Here is a 27,549-nt window from a genome sequence, read left to right on the forward strand (position 1 = left end):
AGGGTGGGGTGGGGGGTGAGGTCCAGGGCCTTCCTGACTCTGCACCCCTGACATCTGGTGGGGATTCTGGGGCAGAAGGCCCCTCTCAACTGCATCTCTTTCACACCTGAGCTGTGCCTTCTGTTCGCTGGCTCCTGCAAAGACACGGGGCCTAGGTCACAGGTTAAGAACCTCCGTGACCCCCAGGTGTCTAGCCAGCATGAACTCTCTTCTCAAGTGCTGAGTCCAGCACTTGACCCTGGCAGCCAGAAGCAGTCCTGGACTGGGTTTACGGTACTGACATCCAAGCTGGGGTCTCCCCAACTCACCTCACTGTTCCTACCTGGGAGCAGGGTCCTGATCTCTTTTCCTGTGAGCCACTGAGAAGGGTGGAGGGGGTCTGGGATTGAAAGAGAGGTTTCATGTAGAAACGGTGGAAAGCCTCAGGCTCCCGGAAGCAGCACAGATTTACCTTCCTTTGCTTCTCTGTCCAATAGCATCAAGCTCGACCAAGCGACAACCGCAGGAAAGCACCCCCTCTCCCTGACGTTTAGTTTCTTCATCTGCTAAGAGTTGTAAGGGGGTGAGGTGGGCATCAGCTCTTGCGAGATCTCCAGTCCTGATGCCCTGAGATCCCGCGAGAGGGGCAGACACACGCTAGAGATCCCGCGAGAGGCAGAGGCAGCCTCTGGAGGTCGGGAGCCTCTGATGGGTGAGTCTGCCTTTCCATGCTCTCCCTTGTGCACCCACAGGACACTTCCACCCCCTGCAGTTCTTATCCAAGTGGAGACTGCGTTTCGCCCCGTTTGGCAATAAATACCGAGCACTGCCCCACGGCAGTATGGTCCTTTCCCGTCCATTGGACTTCCGGGTACAAATTAGGAAGGGTTTCTATTGCAATGCTGGAGCCTCAGCGGGAAACAGTGAACTGGGGGCCTCTGAATCTTGCCTCACCTGACGAGCTTCCTTGATTCCCAAGGAAGAAGGGCCTCCGTGTGTTGGTGGCCACCCAGACACACGGTTCCCTTGGAGATATGTTTGGGTGACCTCTTACCAAATAAGCTATGGAGATGATACTGGGTCAGGGGACAGGTGAGCTAAGGCCGCTCTTCCTGTGCCTAGCTTCCAGAGAGGTCAGCCTATACTTCAACTTCAAGGCCCAGAAGTTTCCTTGAGTCTGGTCCCCTAGATTCATGGTCAGACCTCCTTTGTGCCTCTGTCTGCCCTCCACCTTGTTAGCTGCGGAAGACAGTCCTGGTTTTCTCCTATCTCTCTCTTTGGCTGTCGCCAATCTAATAAGCATATGTGCTAGAAATACTAGCCGGAGTGTTAAGTTAGAAATTCTTCTCAAACATATAGTAAGGTCAGATGAAGGGAAAAAAAAAAACAACCCAGAAAACAAAACAGAAAACCCTGAATCAGAAATTGGACACAGGAGGGCAGATGTAGACTGAACAGGAAGTGCTGGCCCTAGGCTAAATGAAACAGCTGTCACCATTGTTCTGGACTGAAAACTGCCTTTGCAAACTCCATGCGGGCCAGGCTCAGAAAGCAGATGTTAATAATTACAGCACATGAAACGAAGGGCACAGGATTAGGCAAGTGACGAAAAAGAAATGGTACCAGTAGATTTATAACTCACTCCGGCAAATCTGTTTGGGCTGGTGGGGGTGGGCATGGCGGCCTCACTGCAGACGCCCCCACCCAGTTCCCTTCCTAGTTTGGCATTTTGGCTTCTGGGATTATCTCAGAATGGAAGGATTGTTGAAACTATTTTAGGGGAATGGGCTGTGGGAGACCTTTCCTGGCTACCTTTCTGGGGACCCTAGGCCTATAGGACTACAGCCAGTTGCCTCTGATCTGAAGAAAAGCATCAAATCCTCAGTACTGAATCCAAACACCAAAAAGCAGAATATCAGTCCTAAGTGAAATCATCCCTGAATATTCATTGGAAGGACAGATGCTGAAGCTGAAGCTCCAATACTTTGGCCACCTGATGCTAAGAACTGACTCATTGGAAAAGACCCTGATGCTGGGAAAGGTTGAGGGTGGGAGGAGAAGGAGGCGACAGAGTTTGAGATGGTTGGCTAGCATCACCGATTCAATGGACATGAGTTTTAGCAAAACTCCAGGAGATAGTGAAGGACAGGGAAGGCTGGCATTCTGCAGACCATGTGGTCACAAAGAATCAGACACGACTGAGTGACTAAATAACAACAACAGCAACAGATAGACGAATCCTGGAGTTGGATGCCTCACTGGTAAACAAGAACTCAGGGACACAAAGCCAGGCAGCCATCTTCAGAGCCCTTGCTTTACCAAGGGGTTCATGTTTAAAATCCAGGAGCTCAAGTTCTTTGCAGCTGAAATTGATTCACACTTTAAAGTCAGCCAGTCCCCAGTGCCTTGGAGGAGGCAAGAGAGAGCTGGGAGAATGTTGGGACAGTCGAAGAAAGTAAGAAAAGCAAGTTTCTTGGGTTAATTACATAAGTAGCAGAGAGTCTTCCCATGTTTTCTTGAACATTCCTCAGTGCTTTTCCATGTGAGCCAGAGTTGTAAAAAGCAAAACAAAACAACACACACTCACTCACATCCACCCGAAAGCCTCCCATCCCACCACCCCCTGGAAAGGACGTCTCTAAGAAAGGTTAGAAAGAAGGTAAAGCATGTGTTTGCCATCTTTACGCCTGATATGGAAACCATATGCTTAAATACACTAGCAAACATACTTAATATAACACTCTCTTTTATTAAATGTGGTTTTATAAACGCTCTCCCCAGCCAGGGCACCTTTGCCGTGCTGGAGGCTGGAACTTGGCAAAATAATCTTCCCGCTGTTACATCTATTGATACACATTTTTTGAAAATGAGTCTCGGACCCTTGGAAAATAGACTGGTTCTGATTATTATTGCAAGCGGGAAGGGGCACACAAGGGCATCTTTTTTCCTCTGATAAATTAAAAGAACTGTAACGGGTGCTTTCTGCAACCTGTAAAAGGGCAGAGCCATCTGTGATTCATTTAGCAGCTCCTTACAGAAGATTTATTTGATTAATTCGGTCAGAAGAGAGAGAATATGGATTTTCCCCTGCTCTGAGAGGCGCGTTCGCACTCACACTTGCACACATGCACCCACCCATGGGCAGACATCTCAGGAATGAAAAATGACTAATCGTGTTATTGGAACTGGCCAACGCGGGGCCCTGGTGGTGAGATCGAAGGCTCCCGCCCTGCTGATGGGAGGGCTGGTTTCGGAGTAGATTTAATATCCTTAGGCCCAATGCCACCAGAGGGTGACCCTAGAGAAAAATAATACTGTGGACCTTGAATCACATTTATTGGGCATTGAGCACTTGTGCCAGGCTCTGTGCTGAGCCCTTTGTATGCATTACCTCACTCCACGGTCTCAACCACCCCTCTCCAAGGAAGCAGTATTTCATTTCTGCTTTCCAGGCAGGGAGACTCCCCTATTCCCAGCAGGCCTCTGCTTGAAATTCTTTACAATTTTTTCAGAGGGTATTTGACTTTTTCCATGCCTCTACCATGCAGATGGAGGCCATGTCCAGCATCAGTCTCATGGCACATAAACTTTTAACGCAGTCATCTGCCTTGACTGTGCTTCATGTCCTGTGGATTTCAGTTCAGTGTTGACAGCGTGAGACGTTCTTTAGAGCTTATTTCTAGTCTCAAGGTGGAGAGCTGGCCTTGATGGTATCTAACTGGCCTTGGGGGTTCCTAACTGGCATGCCCCAAACTCTATAAGCAATTGTCTGCAGACCACTGTCAATTCCCAATGGGTGGGAACAGACTTTGAGATAGGTCTTCAGAGAAGGTAAAGAAAACAGCACAGAAAGGAAGACTCAGAAAATCGTACAAGATCTGAGCCAAAGAGGATTTTGGAGATCTATGTCAGGAGCGGCAAATATAGGGCAAGAAAGGTGGCTATGCTCTCCTTCCCAAGCTCACAGCAGACATTGCTAATTGATCCCAGCTCTCTCTGTCTCTCCGGCTAACCCTCAAAATCCTTCTCAACCTAGTGACTGTCTGGCTTCCCTGTCTGGTATTCTCTGGATCCACTGCAGTGGAGCTGGTGGTATAGTGGAAGCCAAGGTACAGTGGGTCAGAAGCCTCTGCCTTTTGCCAGGTCTCTGAGAATCCCCATGGACAGAGGAGCCTGGCAGGCTATAGTCCATGGGATTGCAAACAGTCAGACATGACTGAGCGACTAAGCGTGCACACATACACTGCTCTCTCCCAGGCCCCTCACCGCATGGGACGGCACTGAAGCTGCTCTGCAGATAGGATGAAAGGTGTCCCCTGGGAAAGTGTAGAAGACTGAAATCTCACTGCAACTTTGAGAGTCCCTTGGACTGCAAGAGATCAAACCAGTAAATCCTAAAGAAAATCAGTCCTGAATATTCATTGGAAGGACTGATGCTGAAATTGAAATTCTAATACTTTGGCCACCTGATGTGAAGACCTGACTCATTGGAAAAGATCCCAATGCTGGGAAAGAGTGAAGGCAGGAGGAGAAGGGGACAGCAGAGGATGAGATGGTTGGATGGCATCACTGACTGGATAGACATGAGTGTGAGCAAGTTTCGGGAGTTGGTGATGGACAGTGAGGCCTGGCGTGCTGCAGTCCATGGGGTTGCAAAGAGCTGGACACAACCGAGTGACTGAATTGAGCTGAACTGGACCCCTAAACTGGGACAGACTGGGACAGCTTGAACTGGTTTATGATTTGGGGCTTAAGATTCTAGAAAGAAGTGGAAAGTTTCACTTTGGAGACATGAGCGTCTGCAGACTCTCTCCACCGCAGCCTTTCCCACCTCCCCTCTCACTTGCTGGACCACAGGAAATGCCTAGATCAAAGACAACCAGGATGCAGAGGCCAAAGGTATTGAGCACTTGTCTGGGCTGGTTGCAGGCTCTCACTCGTGTCCTCAGATTTTTCTGCCAGGCAGAAATTCTCTCTGGGAAAAATGATGGTTTCATGAATAGAAGGAGGGGTCTTCAAGCTCAGAATTTCTGCCTCTCGCGGGGCCCTTTCTTGCTGGTTCCCTCCTAGGATCTGAACTAAAGTCTTTCTCCACTTGGTGTGGCCCAAGAGGGAATCTGAGGCTCAGTACCTAATTCCAAGAGGGAATCTGAATGTCTGATTGGCAAAAACAAGCCTTTCCAAAGAAGTGAAGCTGAGGATCAGGATGGATTTGGAGAATCAGAGAATCAGTCTGAAATAGCACGTATTTTGAAGGGAGGCAGCCATGCACAATGACTCCTGTTGCTACCTTGTTTAGCAAGGTTACCTGGAAGGTCTTTAGGGGACTTGCTTAGAGAATGGATAAGAGTTGTGTGTAACTTGCATGTCAGCTTTAGGTTGCTTGTGGGAGAAGGGAAAGATTTCTATGATTTTTGAGAAGGCTTAAAAACACTTTATTTAAACATGATTTCTACAATCTTCTTTACACTATGAATTTGTAATTCATAGTGAAGAAACGTTTACTAATGAAATCATACTCTACTCCAGCAGTGTCATGAAAAGATCACAAATATTGAATTAGTGAGGCCCCAAATAATGAGGATTTTACAGAGCTCAGATGACACCTCTTGAATGGGTTTGTTGACCAAACATCAATTGTTGAATAAAGGTGTTTGTCTGTACTGTGAAAGTGGTTTTCTGGAATGTTCCTGAGTGTGAAGGTGATTGAGCAAAAGAGTGATTGGAAAAAGAGTCAAGTTTGGGTAGTTGGGAAGGGGTGGGGAGTGGGGAGGTGGGTAATGAGGATGGGAGGCTCTTGGTGCGCCATTTTGGATTCCACATAGGGATACGTGAGTGGTCTGAGGTACATATGAGTTGTCCTTAAAGACTCCAATAAAGAGAGGGGTCATGGTGCCACTGGGAATTACAAAGAAACTTAAAGGCCAAGCCAGTATTTCTAGCTGTGTGATTTTGAGCAAGCTAGGTAATCTCTCTGTGCTTCAGTTTCCTTCTCTGTAAAATAGAGGTAATAATAACACCTGATAAAAGTTGTTGTGAGGATTAAATGAGATACAGCCCTTAGAACAGGAACTGGCATATAGTATTAAGAAAGCATTATCTTCCAAATTCCCATCAACTGATATATGGATAAACCAGATGTGGTGTATCCATACAATGAAATATTATTCACCTATAAAAAGAAATGCAGTGTAGATATATGGATCTAGGCAGTATAGGTACAATGTGGATGAACTTGGAAAATACTACACTAAGTCAGAGAAGCTAGACACAAAAAGTCACATACGGTATGATTCCATTTACGTAAAATGTCTAGAACAGGTAAACATACAGAGATAGAAAGTAGATTGATGATTACTCAGGGCTAGTGGGGGGCTTCCCAGGTGGCCCAGTAAAGAATTCACCTATCAATTCAGGAAGACACAGGAGATGCAGGAGGCATGGGTTTAATCCCTGGGTTGGGAAGATCTCCTGGAGTAGGAAACGGCAACCCACTCCAGTATTCTTGCCTTGGATATCCTATAATCAGAGGAGCCTGGCGGGCTATAGTCCATGGGGTTGTAAAGTCGGACGTAGCTGAAGTGACTGGGCACGCACACACAGAGGGCTGGCGGTGGGTGGAAAGATAGAGAGGTGACAGCTAAAGGGTAAACAAGGTTTCTTCATGGAGTGATGGAAATGTTCTAGAATTGACTGTGAATATACTGAAGACCATTGAATTGTATGCTTTAAATGGGTGAATGGTATGATATGTGAATTATCTCAATAAATGTTTTTAGAAAAGAAAATAAAATACTATCTTATGTTTATAAGATAAAATTATATTAGTTTGTATTATATTGTAAATATTATATTATTTTTATGCGAATGCAATAACCATAACAGAGGGTGATGAAGCCTGTGACACCGGACAGTGTGTGTTCCTTCTAGAAACATTTATATTAAAAAATGCCTGTTTTGGCTGAGGTTTGACCTCAGTTTCCCCATCTACTAGAAGAGACAGAACCTCCTTGTTCAAAGCACCGTTGGAAGGAAAAATGAGATAACTCACGTACAGCACTTAGCACGGAGGCCGGCACATGGTAGACACTCAAGAGACAGAGTGGTCTTGTCTCTCTTCCGTGAGACTCTCGAATTCTGCTGGAGGGTTTGTGGGGGACAGCCTGACCAGAAAGGACAGGTGACCAAGGGTCATGGAGCGAAGCTGCAAGAGTTACAGACTGCAGTGAGCAGACTGCAGCGAGCAGACTGCAGCAAGCAGACTGCATACTTTAGGTGAAATGTTTCAACAACAAAAAAATTCACAGAATTTTCTAAAGATGCTGATATGCATTGTTTTCACACTTTTATAAGGTTGGAACAATCTTTTTCAAATAACATATTTTCTTAAAATTTGAGGTGCCTTTGTGAGGAGGCTGAACATTGTGAAAGAACTGAATTCTCCTCCATTCCTGCAAGCCACCTGTAGGTGCTACCATTGTTTTTAGAGTTAAGTATTTAGGAAAAAAAAGACAAATGGCCATGTATGAAGGGAATTGGGCAGCGTCCAGTGCTGGGCTCTTGACCTCACTTGACCACTCACCAACCATGTGACTTAAGGAGACAAATTTAGCTTCCCTGGACTTCAGTTTTTTCTACTATAATATGAGAAGATGGCGGCTGTGATCTCAGTGTCCCCCAAGCAAAAACCTTCAGTCTGTGATAATGGTCATAGACTGATAAAGGTCAGTGATAATGATGATGGTACAAACGTTTTTTAAAATTATTTTGTATTTTTGGTTGCACCGGGTCTTCATTGCTGCACCTTGACTTTCTCTATATGCGGTGAACGGGGGCTGCTCTTTGCTGCGGTGTGGGCCTCTCGTTGCGGTGGCTGCTCTTGTTTTGGAGCACAGGCTCTGTAGTTTGGTAGTTTCAGCACTCAGGCTCAGTGGTTGTGGCACACAGGCTTAGTTGCCTTCATGGCTTGTGGAATTTTCCCAGACCAGGGATTGAACCCATGTCCCCTGCATTGGCAGGTGTATTCTTATCCACTGTACCACCAGGGACGTTCAATGGCCCAAATCTTATTACCAACTAGGAAAACCCATCTAGCTGTTCCAAAGCTGTGGATACAGGTTCCATGGTGTAGAACTTGTCCCTTCTATTCCAAGGGTCTTGAGTTCTAGTCTTCCAGTCTGATGCTCAGAGCACAGAGGCCAGAGAAGGACTTATTATCACTTCCATCCTGATTCTCCTCCAGAAGAAAGTATTCATGCGGTTCCTTTCTCTCTTTGGTGCTAGACATATTGCATTGGCTAGTGTCCCTCAAAAAGTGCATGTCCTCCAAAAGCTGTGCATATGATCTTACTTGGAAATAGAGCTTTTGGAGACATAAGATGATGGTCGTAATGGATTAGGGTGGACCTAATCAAGTGAGATAGTTGGACACCATCACTGACTCAATGGACATGAATTTGAGCAAACTCTGAGAGACAGTGGAAGACAGAGGAGCCTGGTGTGCTGCACGCAGTCCATGAGGTCTCAAAGAGTCGGACATGACAAAGCAACTGAACCATAGCATGAACAATCAAATGATTGGTGTCATTATAAGAAGGACGTTTAGAAACAGAAATACATAGAAACACAGGGGTGAGAACGCAAGGTGAAGATGAAGAAGGTAGAAATGGGAGTTATAACTGCCACAGCCAAGGAATAACCAAGGATTTCTAGCAATCACCAGTAGCTAGGAGAGAGGCATGGAAAAGATTTTCCCTCAGAGGCTCCAGAAGACACCGACTCTGATGACATCTTCATGACTTCTAGCCTCCTAAATAGTGAGAGAATATTTATTTTGTTTTAAGTCACCCAGTTTGTGAAAGTGAAAGTCACTCAGTAGTGTCTGGCTCTTTGCAACCCCATGGACTATACAGTCCATGGAATTCTCCAGGCCAGAATACGGGAGTGGGTAGCCTTTCCCTTCTCCAGGGGATCCTCCCAACCCAGGGATCGAACCCAGGTCTCCCACATTGCAGGCGGATTCTTTACTGTCTGACCCAGTTTGTGGTGCTTTGCTATAGCAGCCCTAGGAAACCCATATGGGGCTGGGGATTCCTATTCTCCCAAGTGTCAGGATCATCCTGATGAATACTGGGAGGCAGGAAGAGAGAATGCTGTCATGTGGACACTGTTACCTTTGTCTATCCAATAGGTTCACGTGGCTGCTTTACCAGATGATGCTTCCCCCTGGCCCAAGATGTTTAGCAGAGAATTGGGCAGCAGAGGCTGGGAACCACATGCTCACACTGTAATAGAATAAGGCTGCACTTGAAGCAGGGTTTCCCCATGTAATTTTTACCATGAGTAATCTTACCTTGCAACCTTGTACACACATCCATGAAATGAAGTTCATGTAATAGTGCTTCTTTCTTACACTTTGATATTTTCTATTCTGTATTTTTAAAATGTCAGTTGCTGTCCCATAAATTGACTGATAGCCCACCAATTGAGTGTAATCTACAGTCTGAAAAACACTTTGAGTTGGAGGAAACGTGAAAATGGTAAGATCTGCCTCTCTAAGCCTATTCTCTTCATATTTCTTTACACCCAGAAAAAATCTTACCATGAGCCATCTTATTCATTCATCAAACACTTATTAGTGTCTACTCAGGCTTTGAAAGGGTTGGGGGCAAGGAGAGAGAAGAGATACCAGGATACAAGCAATGCTAATTGAGCCAGTCTCATATGCTATGTATTGCATTAAGCATATTATATGGATGTTTCTCATTTAATGCTTGGATCATTAACTGTCAGACACTTAAGAAAACAGAAAGACCAAGGTTTGAATTCAAATCAGTCCAACCTCAGAGTTCAATGAGCTAAACCACTCGACTCTTTAGGATAGAAGGAAGAGGGCTCATTTATGAAAGTTTGAACAAATACAGCAAAAGTTGGCTTCTCTTCCTAGCCACGACCACTGTCAACAGATTGAAGAGTGTCTATTCAGACCTTTCCCTGTATGTTCACATGGGGCCAATGAGAAATATAATTCTCCTTTTAGTTTGTACTCATAGGAGTTTATGAGAACTGATTCCAGGATTTTTCACCCCTGCCTATTCCATGGACCAACTACTCCAGTTTATACCTTCTTGCCCTATTTCTGGATGTTAAACTCATTCCTAAATTTTCATTATTACAGGAGTACTTTTGTAAATGGGGCTTCCCTGGTGGCTCAGTGGTAAAGAACCCGCCTGCCAATGCAGGACATGCGGGTTTGATCCCTGGGTCAGGAAGATCCTCTGGAGAAGGAAATGGCAACCCACTTCAGTATTCTTGCCTGGGAAATCCCATGGACAGAGAAACCTGGTGGGCTATAGTCCATGGGGTGGCAAAAGAGTTGGACATGACTTAACTAACAACAATAATTTTTGTACCATGTATCTCTGTTCACATATGTGACAGTTTTCCCAAGGTGGATTACTAGAAGGGAAAGAAAGTACTAAGTGGAAGAATACATGCTCTTTAATAAATACTGCCAAATTCTCCCTTAAAGAGTCTGTACGATTTATATGTTCACCATCAGTGCGTGAAAGTGTGTGTTTTCCTGCAGCTTCACTACAGAGGATATTATCAATTATTTCAACTTGTGTTAATCTGATGGGTACAGAAATATTCTCCTTGTTGATTTATGTTCCCTGTGATTACATGAAGTTGAGCTTGGCATCTGTGTGACAAACATGGAATCTGCCATATACACCAATATCCAAACACTGCCCAGGCTTCCCAAATAAGAGTAATTTCTCTCAGGGTTATCACAAGTCACAGAGCACCTCTGGGCAGATTAGAAAGAGGAGCTTCTTCCCCAAGACATGTTACTTCTATCTGTTGGAAAAGTGTTATAATACATCGATTATTAGACATTTTATCCCAGTCTAGAGAAATGCAATAAATATATAAATCTACCATATCTAAGAGGTGATTGGCACCTCCTTGCTGGGGAGGGGAGGGTGCCCAGCTGCCTTGCACAACCTGCCCAACTGTATGGAGCCGTCCTGCTCTTAACTTCTGGACAGTGTCCTCGGGCACACAGTCCCCATCTGTATCCTCTGGCAGAAACCTGGTGTGAGTAATGAGCCTCTGGTCCTGGTCTCTCCACCCCCATCTCTCTGGTTGACTTCAGATTTGTCCCAATATCTCGCTCAAACTTCATGATGTCTTCTTCTCTGTCTTCCTCCTGAATGAGGCTTAAGGGAAATTTTTGCCTGTAGGGAGCCTTTGAAGAGTCAAAAGTTTCCTTGCAGATGTGTTTTTAATACTATGGGAGCACATTAAAGTTGACAGGATCTAACAGCAATTCACTGTGTTTTCTTTACAGGCTGGTGGTTCTGGGCTCATTCAGACAGCCATCCGGAAGTGTACCAGGCCTGGGCTGTGCCTGCCCTTGGAGGGGGCACCCCAAGGGGTAACCCCAGGATTTCTTGGCATCTCGTGCCATCTGGACTTGCTTTGCACAGCCACAGAGAGGCTCGTGTGCCCACTCCATGTGTTTCTGGGGCCAGACCAAGTGAACACCTTGGAAGTTGTACTGTTCTGCCCTAATTGGTCTCAGTGCGGAGCCTGGTCCGTGGGTGGTCTGCAGTGAGCTACCGCAGTCAGAAGACAGATAAAGACCTGCCATTCTTCAGGTAACCTGGCAGGGGCAAGGATGCACAGGACCGGGATCTCAGAGCCACAGGGTTGGCTGAGATTTTTCTGTAGACTCCTAAGCACTTTTGCAATTTCTAAGAGTCTCATGACATGAGGAAGATGCTCCCGAAAAGATCACTTGGGCTGACTGATACTTCACATTCCTTTGCTGTGATCTGGAATGACATCAGCTGGACGTGGTGATGCTGATTCTCTCGTGGTGGCCAGAAGCTGCCAGAAGGGCAGGACTGCAGCTGAAACTGACGTATTAAAATAAGAGCGTAATTAGAACACGGTAAGTGCATTTGCTGGGTAAACAAACAACTTTCAAAATGTAGAACTATAGAGAAGAATAAAATAATTGAAAGTGTTCTTGGGAAGGAAGAAGCCCTTACTTTATGTAATAATAAATACTTTTGAACAGCACCCGTGTGCCAGGTTGTGCTTGGGGCTGGAGACAGTGAAACCTAAGAAGAAAAGACCCTTGTTCTCTTGTATCTGATGTGCTTATAGTTAGGAGACAGAAAATAGGGCTAAAAAAGTGATCGTGCTTAGGCACCTAGTAAATGGTAGTTATTAAATATCCTACAATAGAAGATTGGTTTAGTATATTTTAATATACCCACACTTTATTTTTTAGTCATTATAAACATGGTTTTGAAGAATATGTTATGACATGGAAGAGAGCTCACAGTTCATTCATTCATTCATTCATTCATTCAACAGACATCAGTTAAGCACCTACCCTGTGCCAGGCTCTATCCTGGACTCTGGAGACAGAGCGGGGAGCAGCAAAGGTGAGATCAGACAGGTTCCCTGTTGCTTTGAAACTTATATCCTCTTCAGGGGGACAGTTAATAAAAAAGTGTAAAAATACCCAAACAGGAAAAGGTCAGATGGAGACAGCAAAGAAAGTGACATGGTTGGTGCCTGCAATGCAGGAGACCTGGGTTCAATCCCAGGGTCAGGAAGATCCCCTGGAGAAGGGAATGGCAACTCATTCCAATATTCTTGCCTGGGAAATCCCATGGACAGAGGAGCCTGATGGGCTACTGACCGTGGAATTGCAAAGAGTTGGACATGACTGAGTAACTAACGCACAGGGGAGAGAGGAAACTGCTATAGCCTGAGTGGTCCAGGGGGGTCTCTGGGAGGAGGTGACCCAGAAGGAACAATGACCAAGAGGGAGCCAGTAGGAGAAGATAGGGGAGCTTTATGGAAACTTTCAGTCAGCTAGCCTTTCCTTAGCGTCACTGACTGGGAAACGGACGTGACATGGCTTGGTGGGGACGTCGGTGGCAAAGCCAGGATTAGACCCTGAGTCTGGGCTTCCTGGACAGACAGTGCTCTTCCTATGCTGTGTGCCAGTTTGACTGTCATTAAATGTCTCTCTCCAGTGCTTTTACGGACCTAGGGCCACACAAAGGCTCTCTCTCCATCAAGCAGTCTCCAGGATTTCTAGAAGTCCTGCAGTGTGCATGGTGCCGTGCCCAGAGCCATGAAGAGTGTAACACGCCGAACCAGGAGGGACCCACATCCATCTGCCATGTAGGAAAGTAAAAGCAGCTATGCCAGAGCGCATGTGGGTACAGCATCCTGAGATGCTGCCAGCAAGCAGTGATTGAAGGAGGAGAGGTTGCCGAGGCCAGGCTGGAAGACTGAATTCTCATTTGTCCACAGACAACAACAGCCTCCACTTGGTTAGCCCCCAGCCGCTGCAGGGGAACAGGGTGAGGAGGGAGGTCTTCAGCCTTGCACCCAGGGATAGGGTGTCCCAGACCTTCCAGCAGCCCCAGCCCAGGGATGCAGCCACAGGAATGATAGGCGACCAGCCTCACCCCTGCTCACTTCTGTTCCTTGTTGCTCTGCCCCCCTGCCCGCCGGCTTTGATCACAGTCTCACTGAGCTTGGCCTGGCTTCGAGGTCTCCTGCTGTGACGCCCCAGGCTGGGACTCCAGCTCACAGGGACTCTCTCTCTCTGTGTATCACAGCCTGGATCTGGCCTCCTGACTGCTGGGCTGTGGCAGCAGCACCCCTAGGGACCCAGGGGGAGGTAACAAAGGAAAAAGGCAACTTTGGGTCAGATCGAGGAGAGGTTTGCCAGCCAAGGGCAGCTAGGCAGATGCACTTTGGTGGGTGATGGAAGCCATCCTGCCCCTGGCTGTCTGAGTGGCATGTAAGACCTAAGAGGGGTGGTTAGAGGTAGTCATCAGGAGTTCAGGCACCAGGTGGGAAGACCTGTTCACATTCCAGGATAAGCCATGTACTCCCTGGGTAATCATGGCCAAGAGCCTTAACCACTGTGGACCTCAGTTTGCTCATCTGTAAAATGGAGGTAATAATTGCTTCAGTATCTCAAGCATGCATTGCATGCTCAGTCCTGTCCGACTCTCTGAGACCCCATGGACTGTAGCTTGCCAGGCTCCTATAGGATGTTCCCCCCAAGGACAGATTTTCCTAGCAATAATACTGGAGTGGGTTGCCATTTCCTCCTCCAGGGGATCTTCCTGACCAAGGGATTGAACCCATGTCTCTTATGTTTCCTGCACTGGCAGGTGGATTTTTTACCACTAGCACCACCTGGGAAGCAATTGCCTCATAAGATCTGCCAATGCCTGACACACAAATGACATGAGTTCTGTCCCAGGGTCAGGAAGATCCCCTGGAGAAGGAAATGACAACCCGCTCCAGTATTCTTGCCTGGGAAATCTCATGGATAGAGGAGCCTGGTGGGCTACAGTCCACAGGGTCATAAAAGAGTGGGACACAATTCAGTGACTAAACCACAAGGTTGTTATGAGAACTGAGGATGTATATGTGGAAGCACTTGGCTTGTTGTAATCACTCCAAACTGTAGCTGTCAATGATGCTGAAGTCTCAGCTGGTTTGGGGAGGAATCAGAGCCAGCTCTTCTGAAGCACACCCACAGTGGTTCTTGGAGCCTCGTTCTTGCCTTCGGCATGATTGGAGTCTAACTCAGTCTCTTGCACCCTGTTCTCTTTCTCCTCTGGCTCCTGGCCCAGGTTGGTTGTCACTAGTTCTGAGGGACTGCCACGTGTTCTTCCTTCATCCTCCTGTACCCAGCCTCTTTCTGCTCTGGCTTCTGCTCTTAGCTGCCCCATGGCTCTTCCAGCCCTGCTCAGAGTCCTCGATGACTCCCCATGACGGCAGAGGAAATAGCAACCTCCTCAGTTTTTCATTTGGCTCAGCTGGTAAAGAATCTGCCTACAATGCAGGAGACCTGGGTTCAATCCCTGGGTTAGGAAGATCCCCTGGAGAAGGGAAAGGCTACCCACTACAGTATTCTGGCCTGGAGAATCCCACAGACTGTATTATAGTCCATGGGGTTGCAAAGAGTCAGACACAACTGAGCGACTTTCACTACACTACACAGCTTTTCATTTAAGACCTCTGGCAAACTGATCTCTTCTTAACTTTCCAGCTGTAGGTGGATCTGGGAAGCTGAAGCCTGAGTTGGAATCTAGGCTTCGCTGGATCTGAACTGTGAAACCCTAGGGAATGTATATAACCTCAGTGTGCTTTGGTTTTCTTATCTGTGATGTGGAAATAATTATCCCTGCTTTATCAACTTCACAAGGATGTTTGAAGGTCAGAGTGGGAATGGGTATGTTGACTCTACCTTGAAAGTGACTCACAGTTTCTAAAAACTCAAAGTTTTTAGACCACAGTGGTGTCCTTTGTTCTTGGCATTCCCTCCACCTGGAGTGCCTAGTCACCCTCAGTTACCATGGACCACCTGGGCGCATCCTTCAGAGCCCAGGGCAAACACCATGTCTTGCCTGCAGTCACTCTCATTACCCTGCCTGAAATGATCTCCCCTCTCATGTTTCTTATATTATGTTGCTTTTGTTTGTTTATTGTTGTTTTAGTCACTCAGTTGTGTCTGACTCTTTGAGAGCCCATGGACTGTAGCCCACCAGGCTCCTCTGTCCATGGGATTTCCCAGACAAGAATACTGGAGTGGGTGGCCATTTCCTACTCCAGGGGATCTTCCCGACCCAGGGATGGAACCCGCATCTCCTGCGACTCCTGCATCTCCTGCGTTGGCAGGCGGATTCTTTCCCGCTGAGTGAGTCACTGGGTACCCAGTCGTGTTGCTTACTTGCTTTCAAACACCGTGAGAAGCCTCATAGTACCTGTCTTCCCATATCTGCCTCCCCTCCTTAGACAGTGAGCCTCTTGAGGGCTGGACTATAATCAGCTCTGGTTTTCCCATGGCAGATCATACCCCCAACACCATCGGTGTTTGAGGAGTACTTGTTGAAAGGACAGCTGACTGGATGCATGAACGAATGAATTTCGGTAGATGAGATGCACTAGAAGGGGAAGAGATGAGTCTGATCCCTTCAGGGGGCCTGTTTTATGGCCCAAATTTTCACATACAGAATGGATCCAGCGTGCCCAGGCAGGAAGGGTTTAGGGGCAGAAATGGGATGGCAGGCTGGCGAGGGACAGCTGTGTTCTGAAGAGCAAGCACACGTGTTCGCTGGGTACTTGGGTTAGGGGATGGGGCTCAGCGCACAGTGGTACCCAGGAGTGCTGATGAGTGCAATACCTCACTCCTCCTCCTGAGGGCGCCTGCCTGGCGGCGGCGGCGGGAAGAGTAGGAGAATAGAGGAGAAGAGGAGGGGGTGCGGGGGGGGGGAGGAGGAGAGGAGAGGCGAGCAGGGGGAGGGGCGGAGGGAAGGGGGAGGGGCGGAGGGAAGGGGGAGGGGCGGAGGGAACGGGGCGGAGAAGCGTGGGTCGATCTTGGAGCTGGGGAGGTGACTCCTGGCGACCTGAATTTTGTTTGCCACACAGGAGCACCCGATTTATTATCTGGGGCTGAAACACACGGAAGGAACAAAGGGCCCTGGGGACCTTTGTGACCCAGCTGCTCCCTCTCCGTGGGGAGCTGGAGCCGAGGCCCTGCGTTCTCAGAGCCGCCCTTTCTGACTTTGTAGGAGGCAACGACCCTCCTCATCTACCCCTCCACCCCAAAGGTTATAATCTGGGGCCACACATTCCTCAGGCAATGTTGAATCCTAAGTATTTTAATGCCTGATATCTCTCTCCGTGTGCATTTTAGTTTTATCAGGGGGCCAATGGAAAGTTTTTTTTGATATCTCTTTAAAACAGATGTCAGCAAAAATTTCTAGCACAGATCAAGGGCAGGTTAAGGCCTTTGAGATGGGTCTGAATGTCCCTTTAACATTATTCAATCTAATACCCAACTATACCGCCAGTCATTACCCTGTTTTTATAAGAAGCTCTGAACCATATGTTGGGGAACCAATTAAGCATACACATCAAGCCCTGGGATCAGGTGGAGCTCTGTTTAAATATCTTAACCTTTTATGATTATCTTAATTTAGAGAAAATTCAAAACACATTCAGAAGTCTTAGAAAATGAACTAACTAGGAATTTACTGGCCGGGTTCTTTTCTTGATGTTGGGATCATTTCTTTACAAGCCCAGCCTGGATTCCTGGGGAAATCTTCTGTAATCACAACTTCTGGAGAAATGTAGACATGGGCGGGCCTAGGAAGCTCAGAAGGGGCCACAACAGACTTCTTTACCTTCTACTGGCGGAGCAGCTTCTCCCAGCCCCAGATCCTCCCATTCCCCTGTCCCAGCCCCAGAGGTGTCCTGCTTCCCAGATGGAAGGGGAAGAAAGATAAGCAGACTCTGAATGTGGATGTTTTGTCTCCTTTAATAAGATTAATGAAGTATGGAATGAGTTGGCATAAAATACTCTTGCAACACCTGTCGTTTGGGGGGAGCGATGGATTGGGGGGAGTTCAGGGCAGGGTCTGTGGTATAAACTGCACAGATCTGACTGCACATGTGATAGTCACCCTGCTTTTCAATTCCAGCTTCATTCTGGGGGTGGGAGTGAGGGCTGGGGTGGTCAGTGGGTCTGTCTTCATGTCAACCTCAGGTAAAGGAGATGTGTGTTTAAAATATATATGCCTCCCCAATTTGATGGACTTATAACAAGGTCTTACAAGCTCTTAGCTGCTCATGCAATACATTTTTATTAAGCACCTACTAGATGCCTGGTTCTGTTCTGGGCACTGAGGATTCAGTGAGCAAGAAAGACACAGTCTTAACAAGGATATCAAACTGCTTCCGACACAGGTGCCCAGGTAGAATACCAGGACCCAACTGGGTCTCAAAAATCCTCTTTATGGTGAGATGAATGGAGAGAGTAGCAAGAATGCATATACACTACCATATATAAAATACATAGCCAGTGGAAATTTGCTGTATGACTCAGGGAACTCACACTGGGGCTCTGTAACAACCTAGAGGGGTGGAAAAGGGTGGGAGATTGGAAGGAGGTTCAAGAGGGAGGGCATCTATGTATACCTTGCCTACTTCATGTTGATGTATGGCAGAAAGCAAACCAATTTTGTAGGCAATTATTCTTCAATTAAAAATAAAATTAAATTAAAAAAAAACCCTCTTTCTTAGGATTAGTAAACCTTTAGAATAGGGTTTCCTGATAAAATACAGGATACCTTGTGTAAGTATATCCCAAGTATGGTCTGAGACATATTTATGCTAAATACTTATTTGCTGTTTACCTAAAATTCAAATTTCACTGGGTATGCTGTATTTTTGTTTGATAAATCTTGCAAACCTACTGTAGAAAAAGGATAGAGGGGTAGTATCTCAGTCTTGGATGTTAAGTACAGATTTTGGAGGTAGGCAAGCAGAAAGCAACCTTGTGCCAAGTCTCTTTACCAATGTTATTTCATTTAGATCTCACCGTAACTCCATGAAGTAGTTTTTATTATCATCCTCACTTTGCCGAGTAGACAGAAGCTCAGGGAGGTTAAGTGACTCACCCAAGGGCACCCAGCTGAACTTCTAGGACACTTTTGCTGAACTTGGAGAGCTGGGCTCTTTTCGTGGCCCTCCAGTGCCACGCTGATGGCTATCTTTACAGAGTTCTTATTTTCCTAGCCTGCCCTGGCTTCTCTCAACTTCTTCCCCCTTTTATCCACAAATGTTCAAGGAGAGATTCACTCTCGTCAGATCAATGTCACTGCTGTAATGAAAACCACCACCCAAAGCCATGAAGGATGAGATCTGTCGAACCCTAATGAGAATGGTTCCGATTATGCAAAAAGCAACCTCATGGTTATTCTAATGTTACAAGTAAATATAAAACATTTAGAAATACTTGGCTTGGGCTGTTTTTTTCAAGTACAGATGTCTGACTCCCTGCCAGTTTGTTATTAAAAATGCTACGGTGGTTTGGGTACAAAGATTGCTGTAAAAATAAAAGCTGATGCACTCCGAGCACTCATTTTGACTTTGTAGGGAAAGTCAGCAAGGGTGAGGCTGGAGCAGATGGTGGTGAATGGTGCCTCTCAAGTGGGGACCCCAACCTTCATAGCTCAGTTGCTCCTCCCCGAAAACCCTGCAGGAATTTCCCATGGCACCTCGAATCCCAAATGGGCTCCCGCCTGGCTCCGGCCCCATCTGCTCACCTTCTCCCTTTCACTTGCTAGCTTCTTCCAGCTCCCCACACACTTGCACTTGCTCTGTTGCTGCTCACCATGTTTCTCCCCTGGCCACCGTTCATCTAGCTGGCTCCTTCTCAGGCTCCATCCTTCAGGTCTCCTCTGACCACCTTCTCGGATGTGGTTGTCCTTCTCTCGCCTCCCATCACTCTTTATCATGTAACTTAGCATCTTTCCTTTGTTTCTCTTGTAACTCTGAAATGATCTTGATGACTTTTTGTCTGTCCTACCGGAAAGTAAAGCCCATGAAGACAGGGACCCCATCTCTCTTGTTTACACACCTTGTCCCCAGCATGTAGAGCAATGGGAAGAAACCCATGGTAGTCGCTCGATAAAGGTTTGGTGAACAAACTGGTGGATTTCCCAAAGCACCTCAAGCCTTGCGTTGCACAGTCCCTTCTTGGTCCATGGATGGGGCAGCTTCTCCAAATGTAATCAGCTCATAGGAAACACTGAAACTTGGGAGAATATTAAACCTCTGTGAGCAATGGTTTTGAGGCCAGCAGGAATTTCCAGGATGGTGCTCCAAAGCTCAGCAATGTGAAACACTTGAATTTGCCATGGCATTTTCTTATGTATAGAAGGAGAAGTGTAAAGAGATAGAAGACTGAGGGGGTTCAAATGTCACCCTAATATTCTCCCTGGTTTTTTTTTATTAAAAAATATATATATACATATACACATATATATACATGCTGCTGCTGCTAAGTCACTTCAGTTGTGTCCGACTCTGCAATCCCATAGATGGCAGCCCACCAGGCTCCCCCGTCCCTGGGATTCTCCAGGCAAGAACACTGGAGTGGGTTGCCATTTCCTTCCCCAATGCATGAAAGTGAAAGTGAAGTCGCTCAGTCGTGTCCGAGTCTTAGCGACCCCATGGACTGCAGCCCACCAGGCTCCTCCGTCCATGGGACTTTCCAGGCAAGAGTACTGGAGTGGGGTGCCAGTGCCTTCTCTGATATATATATATATTCTCCCTATTTCAGACAAATGTGGTGATGTGACCAGAACAATTTTGGGGACATGAAGGGGGAGCATTCCCTGGAGACTTCGCTCCTTACACAGGCACTCAAGACTCCTCACACGCTTGTGTCAATGTCCCTTCCCCGATTCCTTTTCATGCTTCTCTTTACACTGACTGTGTTCCGTGGGTCCTGAATTGTCTGTCATGCCTCCACACTTCCCTGCGTGCTTTCTCAGACCTGTCCCATGACTCTCACTGTGCTTTCAACCTAGAATTCCCTTCCTCCTTCCTCTGTGTAGGTCTGAAGCGTGCTCACCAGCTGGACCCGGTTACAAGATCATCTTCTCCATCTTTTCTTACATCCCCCCTCACCTGGCGGTGACCTCTCCCTTCTCTGAACTCCCTGAATGTTTTTGCTTTTCCTTGTCATGTTCTACTTGATGTCAAGCTTGACTTCAAACTCCTTAAGGGCAGGAGCTATGCTTCATTTTTGTGTCCTTCACTGCCCCCAGCACAGTCCTTTTTGTGATGGGTTAATGCCATGAAATTAAAAGATGCTTACTCCTTGGAAGGAAAGTTATGACCAACCTAGAGAGCATATTGAAAAGCAGAGACATTACTTTGTCAATAAAAGTCCGTCTAGTCAAGGCTATGGTTTTTCCAGTGGTCATGTATGGATGCGAGAGTTGGACTATAAAGAAAACTGAGCACCGAAGAATTGATGCTTTTGAACTGTGGTGTTGGAGAAGACTCTTGAGAGTCCCTTGGACTGCAAGGAGACCCAACCAGTCCATCCTAAAGGAGATCAGTCCTGGGTGTTCATTGGAAGGACTGATGTTGAAGCTGAAACTCCAATACTTTGGCCACCTGATGCGAAGAGCTGACTTGTTTGAAAAGACCCTGATGCTGGGAGGGATTGGGGGCAGGAGGAGAAGGGGACAACAGAGGATGAGATGTTGGATGGCATCACTGACTCAATGGACATGGGTTTGGGTGGACTCCGGGAGTTGGTAATGGACAGGGAGGCCTGGCGTGCTGCAGTTCATGGGGTCGCAAAGAGTCAGACATGACTGAGTGACTGAACTGAACTGAATGACATTTCCTGAAAGCACACAGCCTCAAGTCATTTGCTCTGGGCAAGGATAGGGCAGTGTCAAGTCTTCTTTCCCAAGACTGGAGGAAAAAGTCACGTGACTTATGGAATGGGCAATCAAAACCAGTGTCTGCGAGACCCCCATGTGTCCAAATGAGAGGTCCAGAAAACAAAGGGAACTTTCCCTTTTGCATTCAGATGTCTTCCTGTTGGGTGGCCAAAAGTCCGGAACAAAATTCCTGGGCACCCTCAACTCTCTCCGCTTCCCATCTTTCACAAATGTTTTATTCCAAAACTCTGTCCAAATAAAAATCTCCAAAGAAAGTCAAGTGAGCACATGAGTCTGAGAACTAGAGATACGAGTGGAAACAAAAACTCTGCTTTTGCCAGGTAAATGTTGTCAAATACAGAAACATGCAAATGTATTTATCTCAAGTGGGTTGTAAACAGAGTGTGCATCTCACATGGGGTCCAAATTCACTTGCAAGAAGATGGTAACCAGTTTTGGAGAATCTTACACACATTAAGCCAAGGATCCTCCCATACTGCATGATTCAGGAGATTTGGAAATGTTCTGCGAGCAATGTGGTTTTAAAATGAAGCCCAGTACAAGCTTTTGATCTATATGGGATAGTATGTGTGCATGTGAAACTCTACTGAACCGATGGGCTAAATTTAAACACTCCTCACATACAGAATCTGGATTTATTGTTTTGCTTTGGGACACACACATCTTTTGAATTTTCTACGTCTATGGCACATGGAGAGGTGAGGAGGGAAGCCTGTGATCTTTCTAAGGCCAACACCCCAGTGTGGCCTTGGCCACTCTGGGGGCATTGTCATATTTTCAATAAGCAATTGTTGTTAGAGAGTGAACCAGTGAAAATCTTTCCCTGAACTCATCGTGGATCGCAAGAGGAGGAAACACTCCATCACTGGAAAGTGACACTAATGTATTCTATTAGATTTGCTTATCATGTTAAAGAGCATATTAAAAGGAAATGTTTGGAAAAGGGATGCCATAACATGGTATGATGGATTGAGAATTCCTAATTTGGAAAAAATGTGCTAAGACAACATGATTGATGTGAGTGACCTACTTTATTTTATAAGAAAGTATGAGCTGCCTCAGGCTCATTGGTACACATATTTGGAAAAAGTTGTTTTTTTTCCACATTAAGTTTTTATTAACATTTTCAAAAGAGCAGAAACACCATAGAAGGATATAAGTTGTGACTTGTCAATGCAGATGTGTTTGTAGTCATTTGCTGCTTAGAAAATGTGTCCCCCTTGCTGGAAGGGTTTCTGAATTAGGAGTTTCTTGCCAAACAAATATCTGATGGGGAGAAATATGACACCTTTTCCTACTGATAAAAAAATGACAGTGAAGGGGTGTTTTATGTAAAACATAAATGGATCTTCTGCTCCTTGTAGGTAGCAAACTCTTAGCATACTTAACATTTCAGGAGCATCTTGGCCACCTTCCTGCTACCCAGAGGAGACAAGATCAAAGCTGAATTAACCATTTTATTTCTACTTGAGAATTTGGAACCCCCAACTGAGGCTCCCCATCATTGAACAAAGCTGCTAGAGGTCAGAAACTTTCTGGAAGTCAGGAATTTGGGGTTATCCCAGAAAACAGAAATAACTGTGAAGGCTCCAGGGAGGGTTGATGGCAGACAGAATACTCTGCTACTATTAAAATAATGGTACCAGTGCATTTAAGAACTTAAGAAATCCGTATGGTATAGTGTTCATTGATGAAAGGGAAACATGAAGAAGAAATATGTATTAAAATGTGGAGGTGGGAGAATAAGCTTTCTAGAGGGCAATTTGTCCACTTTATCACAGAAACCTTAGATTTCTGCATGCCTTTGGATACAGAAAGTCCATTTCTAGAAATTTCTCTTAAAGAAATAATCATGAATATTCACAAAGATTTATGTCATAAGATGTTCACTGTAGATTTATAATAATAAAAAATGGACTCTAAGTGTTCAAAGATAAAGGATTGCTTAAATAAATTCATACACCTAATGGGGCCATTAAAATGATAATTTAGAACTATAATGTGAAATTTTATTAAGTAGGAAAAGTGGGTTAGAAAACAATATGCATATTATGATGCTACATGTAAGACTCTATAGACATATGTCTACTTAATTCTTAGGTATATATGTCTGTTTACATCAGTAGATATATGTATAATGTTATATCTATTATGATACTATTTTAAATATATATGTGTATATAACATGTATTTTTTTGAAGGGCATTCATCACAAGGTAAAGAATGACTACATCTGAAGAGTAGATTTTACAGATATTGCTTGTTTCTTTCCTTTTGTATGTTTTCATTTTCTACAAGAGACATGCTTTATTTTGGTAATAAGTAAAGCAGTTATTAAATGGAAAATCCAAGAGACTCAGATGATTACTTAATAGAAACAATAAGAGACTTTGCAAGGATTCCCAGGCACAAGCTAGTTTTCTCATATAATAGTTAAAAATATAAAATGAAAATTATCCCATTCACCATAGCAAAAACAAAACAAAGCATAAATCTCCCACAAAACTGAAAATACAATGACTTATTCATATAAGAAATATCTAAGACCTGTTTAGAAACATACTGAAGTACATCAAATAACATCAAATGAAGTAAATTACTCTTCTGCTTGGGATTGCTAAGTATTGTGAAGATTTCAGTTCTTCCCCAAATTAGTTTATAATTCTTATGCAATTTCAATACAATTTCTGATTAAAAGAACAGACAAGTTGATTTTAAATTTTATCTAAGCCATACACATGAGAATAGACATTTTTTATAAAAGAATAAAAAGAGGATTGCATTATTGGATTTCAAAAGCTATTACAAAGTCAGAGTAATTAAGCAGTATGATAATGTTGTGCTGTGTGTTTAGTCGCTCAGTCATGTCTGACCCTTTGCGACCCCATAGACTATAGCCCACCAGGCTTCTCTGTCCATGGGGATTCTCCAGGCAAGAATACTGGAGGGGGTTGCCATGCCCTTCTCCAGGGGATCTTCCCAACCCAGGGATCAAAACCAGGTCTCCCGCATTGCAGGCAGATTCTTTGCTGTCTGAGCCACCAGGGAAACTTATGGCAATGTTGTAGGAATATCAGATAGATAAATGGATAAAATAGAGAATAGGATAGAAGAAGACAAATGAACGAAATAAAATATGTCTATATATGACAAAGATTGTATTTCTTCTTAGTGAAGAAGGACCGGATTTTTCCATAAACAATGCTGAAATAGTTATCTGTTTGGAGGGTAAAAAAGTCGGTTTTCACCTTATGCCACATTTACAGAAAAAACAAAAATAAATGTATTAAAGATGTATACATTTTAAAAAATGATATGAAGTTGGAAAAGAAACTTAAAAATAAGAATTCCATAACCTTGAGAATGAGGAAGGTTTTTCTTGAAAAGAGACATATCTCAGACTCCAGAAAGGAGAAAACTAACAATTCTACCAGCATAAGTATTTAAATCTTTGGTGTGGGGACCACCACCCCCACTCCCACCCCCTGCCCGCAGCCCATGGAAGCAAGTTCCCTTTGTTCCAGATTGGCGGGGACACAGGGAACCCGTGGAGTCTTCTGCACAGTTGAGGATGACTTTTGATCCCCATCCCCTGACTCAGTGTCTAGGGTGCCTGGGCTTCCACCAGCAGCTCTGGGGCAACACTGGCTTGGCTCTTGAGTGGCTAACACCCCCAGCTTTCTGCTCTCTCGGGGCTCCCTGAAGAAGGGCACAGGCCTGTGTCCTGTTTCTAAGTGGTTAGCGGACAGGCCTCTAACCACTGAATCCCTGCTCTGTAAGCCCTGTGTTTGATTCACGTCTGTGCTCCCACAGTCTAGCCAAGTGCCTGGTAAACAGTAGGTGCTCGCTAAGAGTGTGTTGAATCTCAGTGGATTGACTGTAAAGGCCCAGGTCTATCTCCAGTCCTCCTAAAGCTCATCCTGACCCCCCACTATCCCTGTCCTCACTGAGACTCTTTTTTTTCTTTTTCCTAAATAAAATGAATGTGGTTCATCTCTAGGACCTGAAGCCACCCAGCATGGCTAGGGGCCCTGCTACCAGCTTAGCTTCGGAACGAAGGGGCTAGAATAACACAGGCCAGCTTTCTCCAAGAGATTTAGAGCCAGAGATGGCAAAGAAGTGGAGGAGGATCTCCCTGCTTCTCTTCTGAGTCCACTTTTCCAGCAGTTTCATCAGCTTCAACATCCCCTCCCCCCGCCCCCCACTGCCACAAGAATCTGACTCCACCACAGCTCCCTACAGCCAGTGACCTTGCTTTTCTGCTTCTTGGTCCCAGCATACAGCACGTGCACGTGAACAGTGTGATCTCAACAACTTGTCACAATAGCAATCCGAAGCTTAGGAGCAGCAATGATGTTACAGGCCGTATAGTGCGGCTCCTGCCATTGAACTCAGAAGCAGCAAAGACCTGCCCAAGGTCACAGAGATGATGGAAGAGATTCAGCCAGGATGCCTGATCTGATTTTCAGAGACCAGCCAAAGCTAAAGCTAGTTCACTTGGCTTGCTTTGGGAACCAGGGGACCCTGTTGGGATCCACCCATCCCATACCAGATCCCCTGCGTTGGCTCCAGCTGAAGCTCAGTTACTGCTGGAAGAGGCATGATGCTCTCATAATGAAATCATATCTTTAGCAAAGATCCTTGAGGCTACTTAACTGTGAAATAATTACATGGGCCTCAGAACTGGGAGATCAAGTGTTTCTATTCCAACATCCCATGATGCTCTTAGAAAAAGTTTCACTATAAACTGCAGGTGGGGTGGGGAGAGGCAAGATTTCTGAGCCAGGACACAGTGTTTTAATTCCACCTTTTATGTTTTGGCATCATCTCATCTATGTGTATATCTCTCTATAGACATATTAAAACAACATTATAGGAGATTAAAAGAGTAACAATTGTCATCTGTAATCATACTGCTATAACTCAATTGTACCCACATGCATGTGTCTCCTTATTTAATTACATAATGCATAAATGCACCCTTGTTGTCAGAAACTACCATCATTAAGTTGTAAAGAGCATAAAGAAGGCTGAGCGCTGAAGAATTGATGTTTTTGAACTGTGGTGCTGGAGAAGATTCTTGAGAATCCCTTGGAATGCAAGGAGATCCAACCAGTCCATTCTAAAAGAAATCAGCCCTGAATGTTCATTGGAAGGACTGATGCTGAAGCTCCAATACTTCAGCCACCTGATGTGAAGAGCTGACTCATTGGAAAAGACCCTGATGCTGGGAAAGATTGAAGGCAAAAGGAGAAGGGGTGGCAGAGAACGAGATGGTTAGAGAGCATCACTGACTCAATGGACATGAATTTGAGCAAACTCTGGGAGATAGTGAAGAACAGGGAAGCCTGGCGTGCTGCAGTCCATGGGATGTCAGAGTGAGACATGACTTAGCAACTGAACAACAGGTTGTAAAAGTCCCTGGTCCACACCATTCCCAACCATGTCAGCTCTCCTACCCTAAAATAACATGGTTGTCAGCTGTGTATCTTTCAAGAACTTTTCCCTGAGTTTACATGTAAGTATCCACATGTAACTTTATATTATAATGTGAATAAAACACAAACAGATAGTGTTTATTTGAAACATTAATAGGATCATACTATGTTTTATTCTGGAACTTGTTTCCCTCACCTTTAACAGGCTTTGGGAATCTTTCCATAATACTATACACAGATAGCTAACTTCCATCTTTTAACAGTTACACAGTTTTCTGTAGTATGGAAGCATCATAATTTAAAAAAAACCTGTCCCATATTAAAGGATACTTGGTTTGTTTCTGATTTTTCAATATTCTAAACAGTATATATATAGGTTCATTTTAGCTGTAAGCTTTCTGCCTCTCTCACATCACATGACTGATGAGCCTTATTCATGTCATCAGAAGGTCCTACTAAGGGATGTCAGAGATTTTGTCTGTTTTCTTCACTGCTATGTTCCCAGTGCCCACAACAGTGCCTGCTCAGCCTAAGTGCACAATAAACATTTGTTGAATGAATAATTGACCATAAAGGGAGGACACAGCTGAAAATCATTTTCACAAGTAATTGCCTAACACTTATACTTTACAAAGGCATGTTTACTCCCTAATCATATTCTAGGGCTTCCCTGATAACTCAGTTGGTAAAGAATCCTCTTACAATGCAGGAGACCCTGGTATGATTCCTGGGTTGGGAAGATCCCTTGGAGAAGGGATAGGCTACCAACTCCAGTATTCTTGGGCTTCTCTTGTGGCTCAGCTGGT

General features: G+C 45.3%; 1 protein-coding gene and 1 long non-coding RNA gene across 2 annotated transcripts in view; both read right to left on the reverse strand.

The window, feature by feature from the left end:
- Positions 1–2,024, reverse strand: part of LOC123331473 — a 31,777-nt gene extending 29,753 nt beyond the window's left edge. The window contains exon 1 of the long non-coding RNA XR_006548129.1: positions 452–2,024. This is a non-coding gene — a long non-coding RNA (uncharacterized LOC123331473). The remainder of the gene's footprint in view (positions 1–451) is intronic.
- Positions 2,025–8,927: 6,903 nt separating this feature from the next.
- Positions 8,928–27,549, reverse strand: part of LOC112581570 — a 34,499-nt gene continuing 15,877 nt past the window's right edge. Inside the window, exon 3 of the mRNA XM_025274055.2 lies at positions 8,928–11,903. Within this exon, the coding sequence (XP_025129840.1) occupies positions 11,748–11,903 (156 nt within the window). The 3' untranslated portion in view covers positions 8,928–11,747. The remainder of the gene's footprint in view (positions 11,904–27,549) is intronic.

Source organism: Bubalus bubalis, chromosome 23, assembly GCF_019923935.1.
Source record: "Bubalus bubalis isolate 160015118507 breed Murrah chromosome 23, NDDB_SH_1, whole genome shotgun sequence".
Taxonomy (NCBI): domain Eukaryota; kingdom Metazoa; phylum Chordata; class Mammalia; order Artiodactyla; family Bovidae; genus Bubalus; species Bubalus bubalis.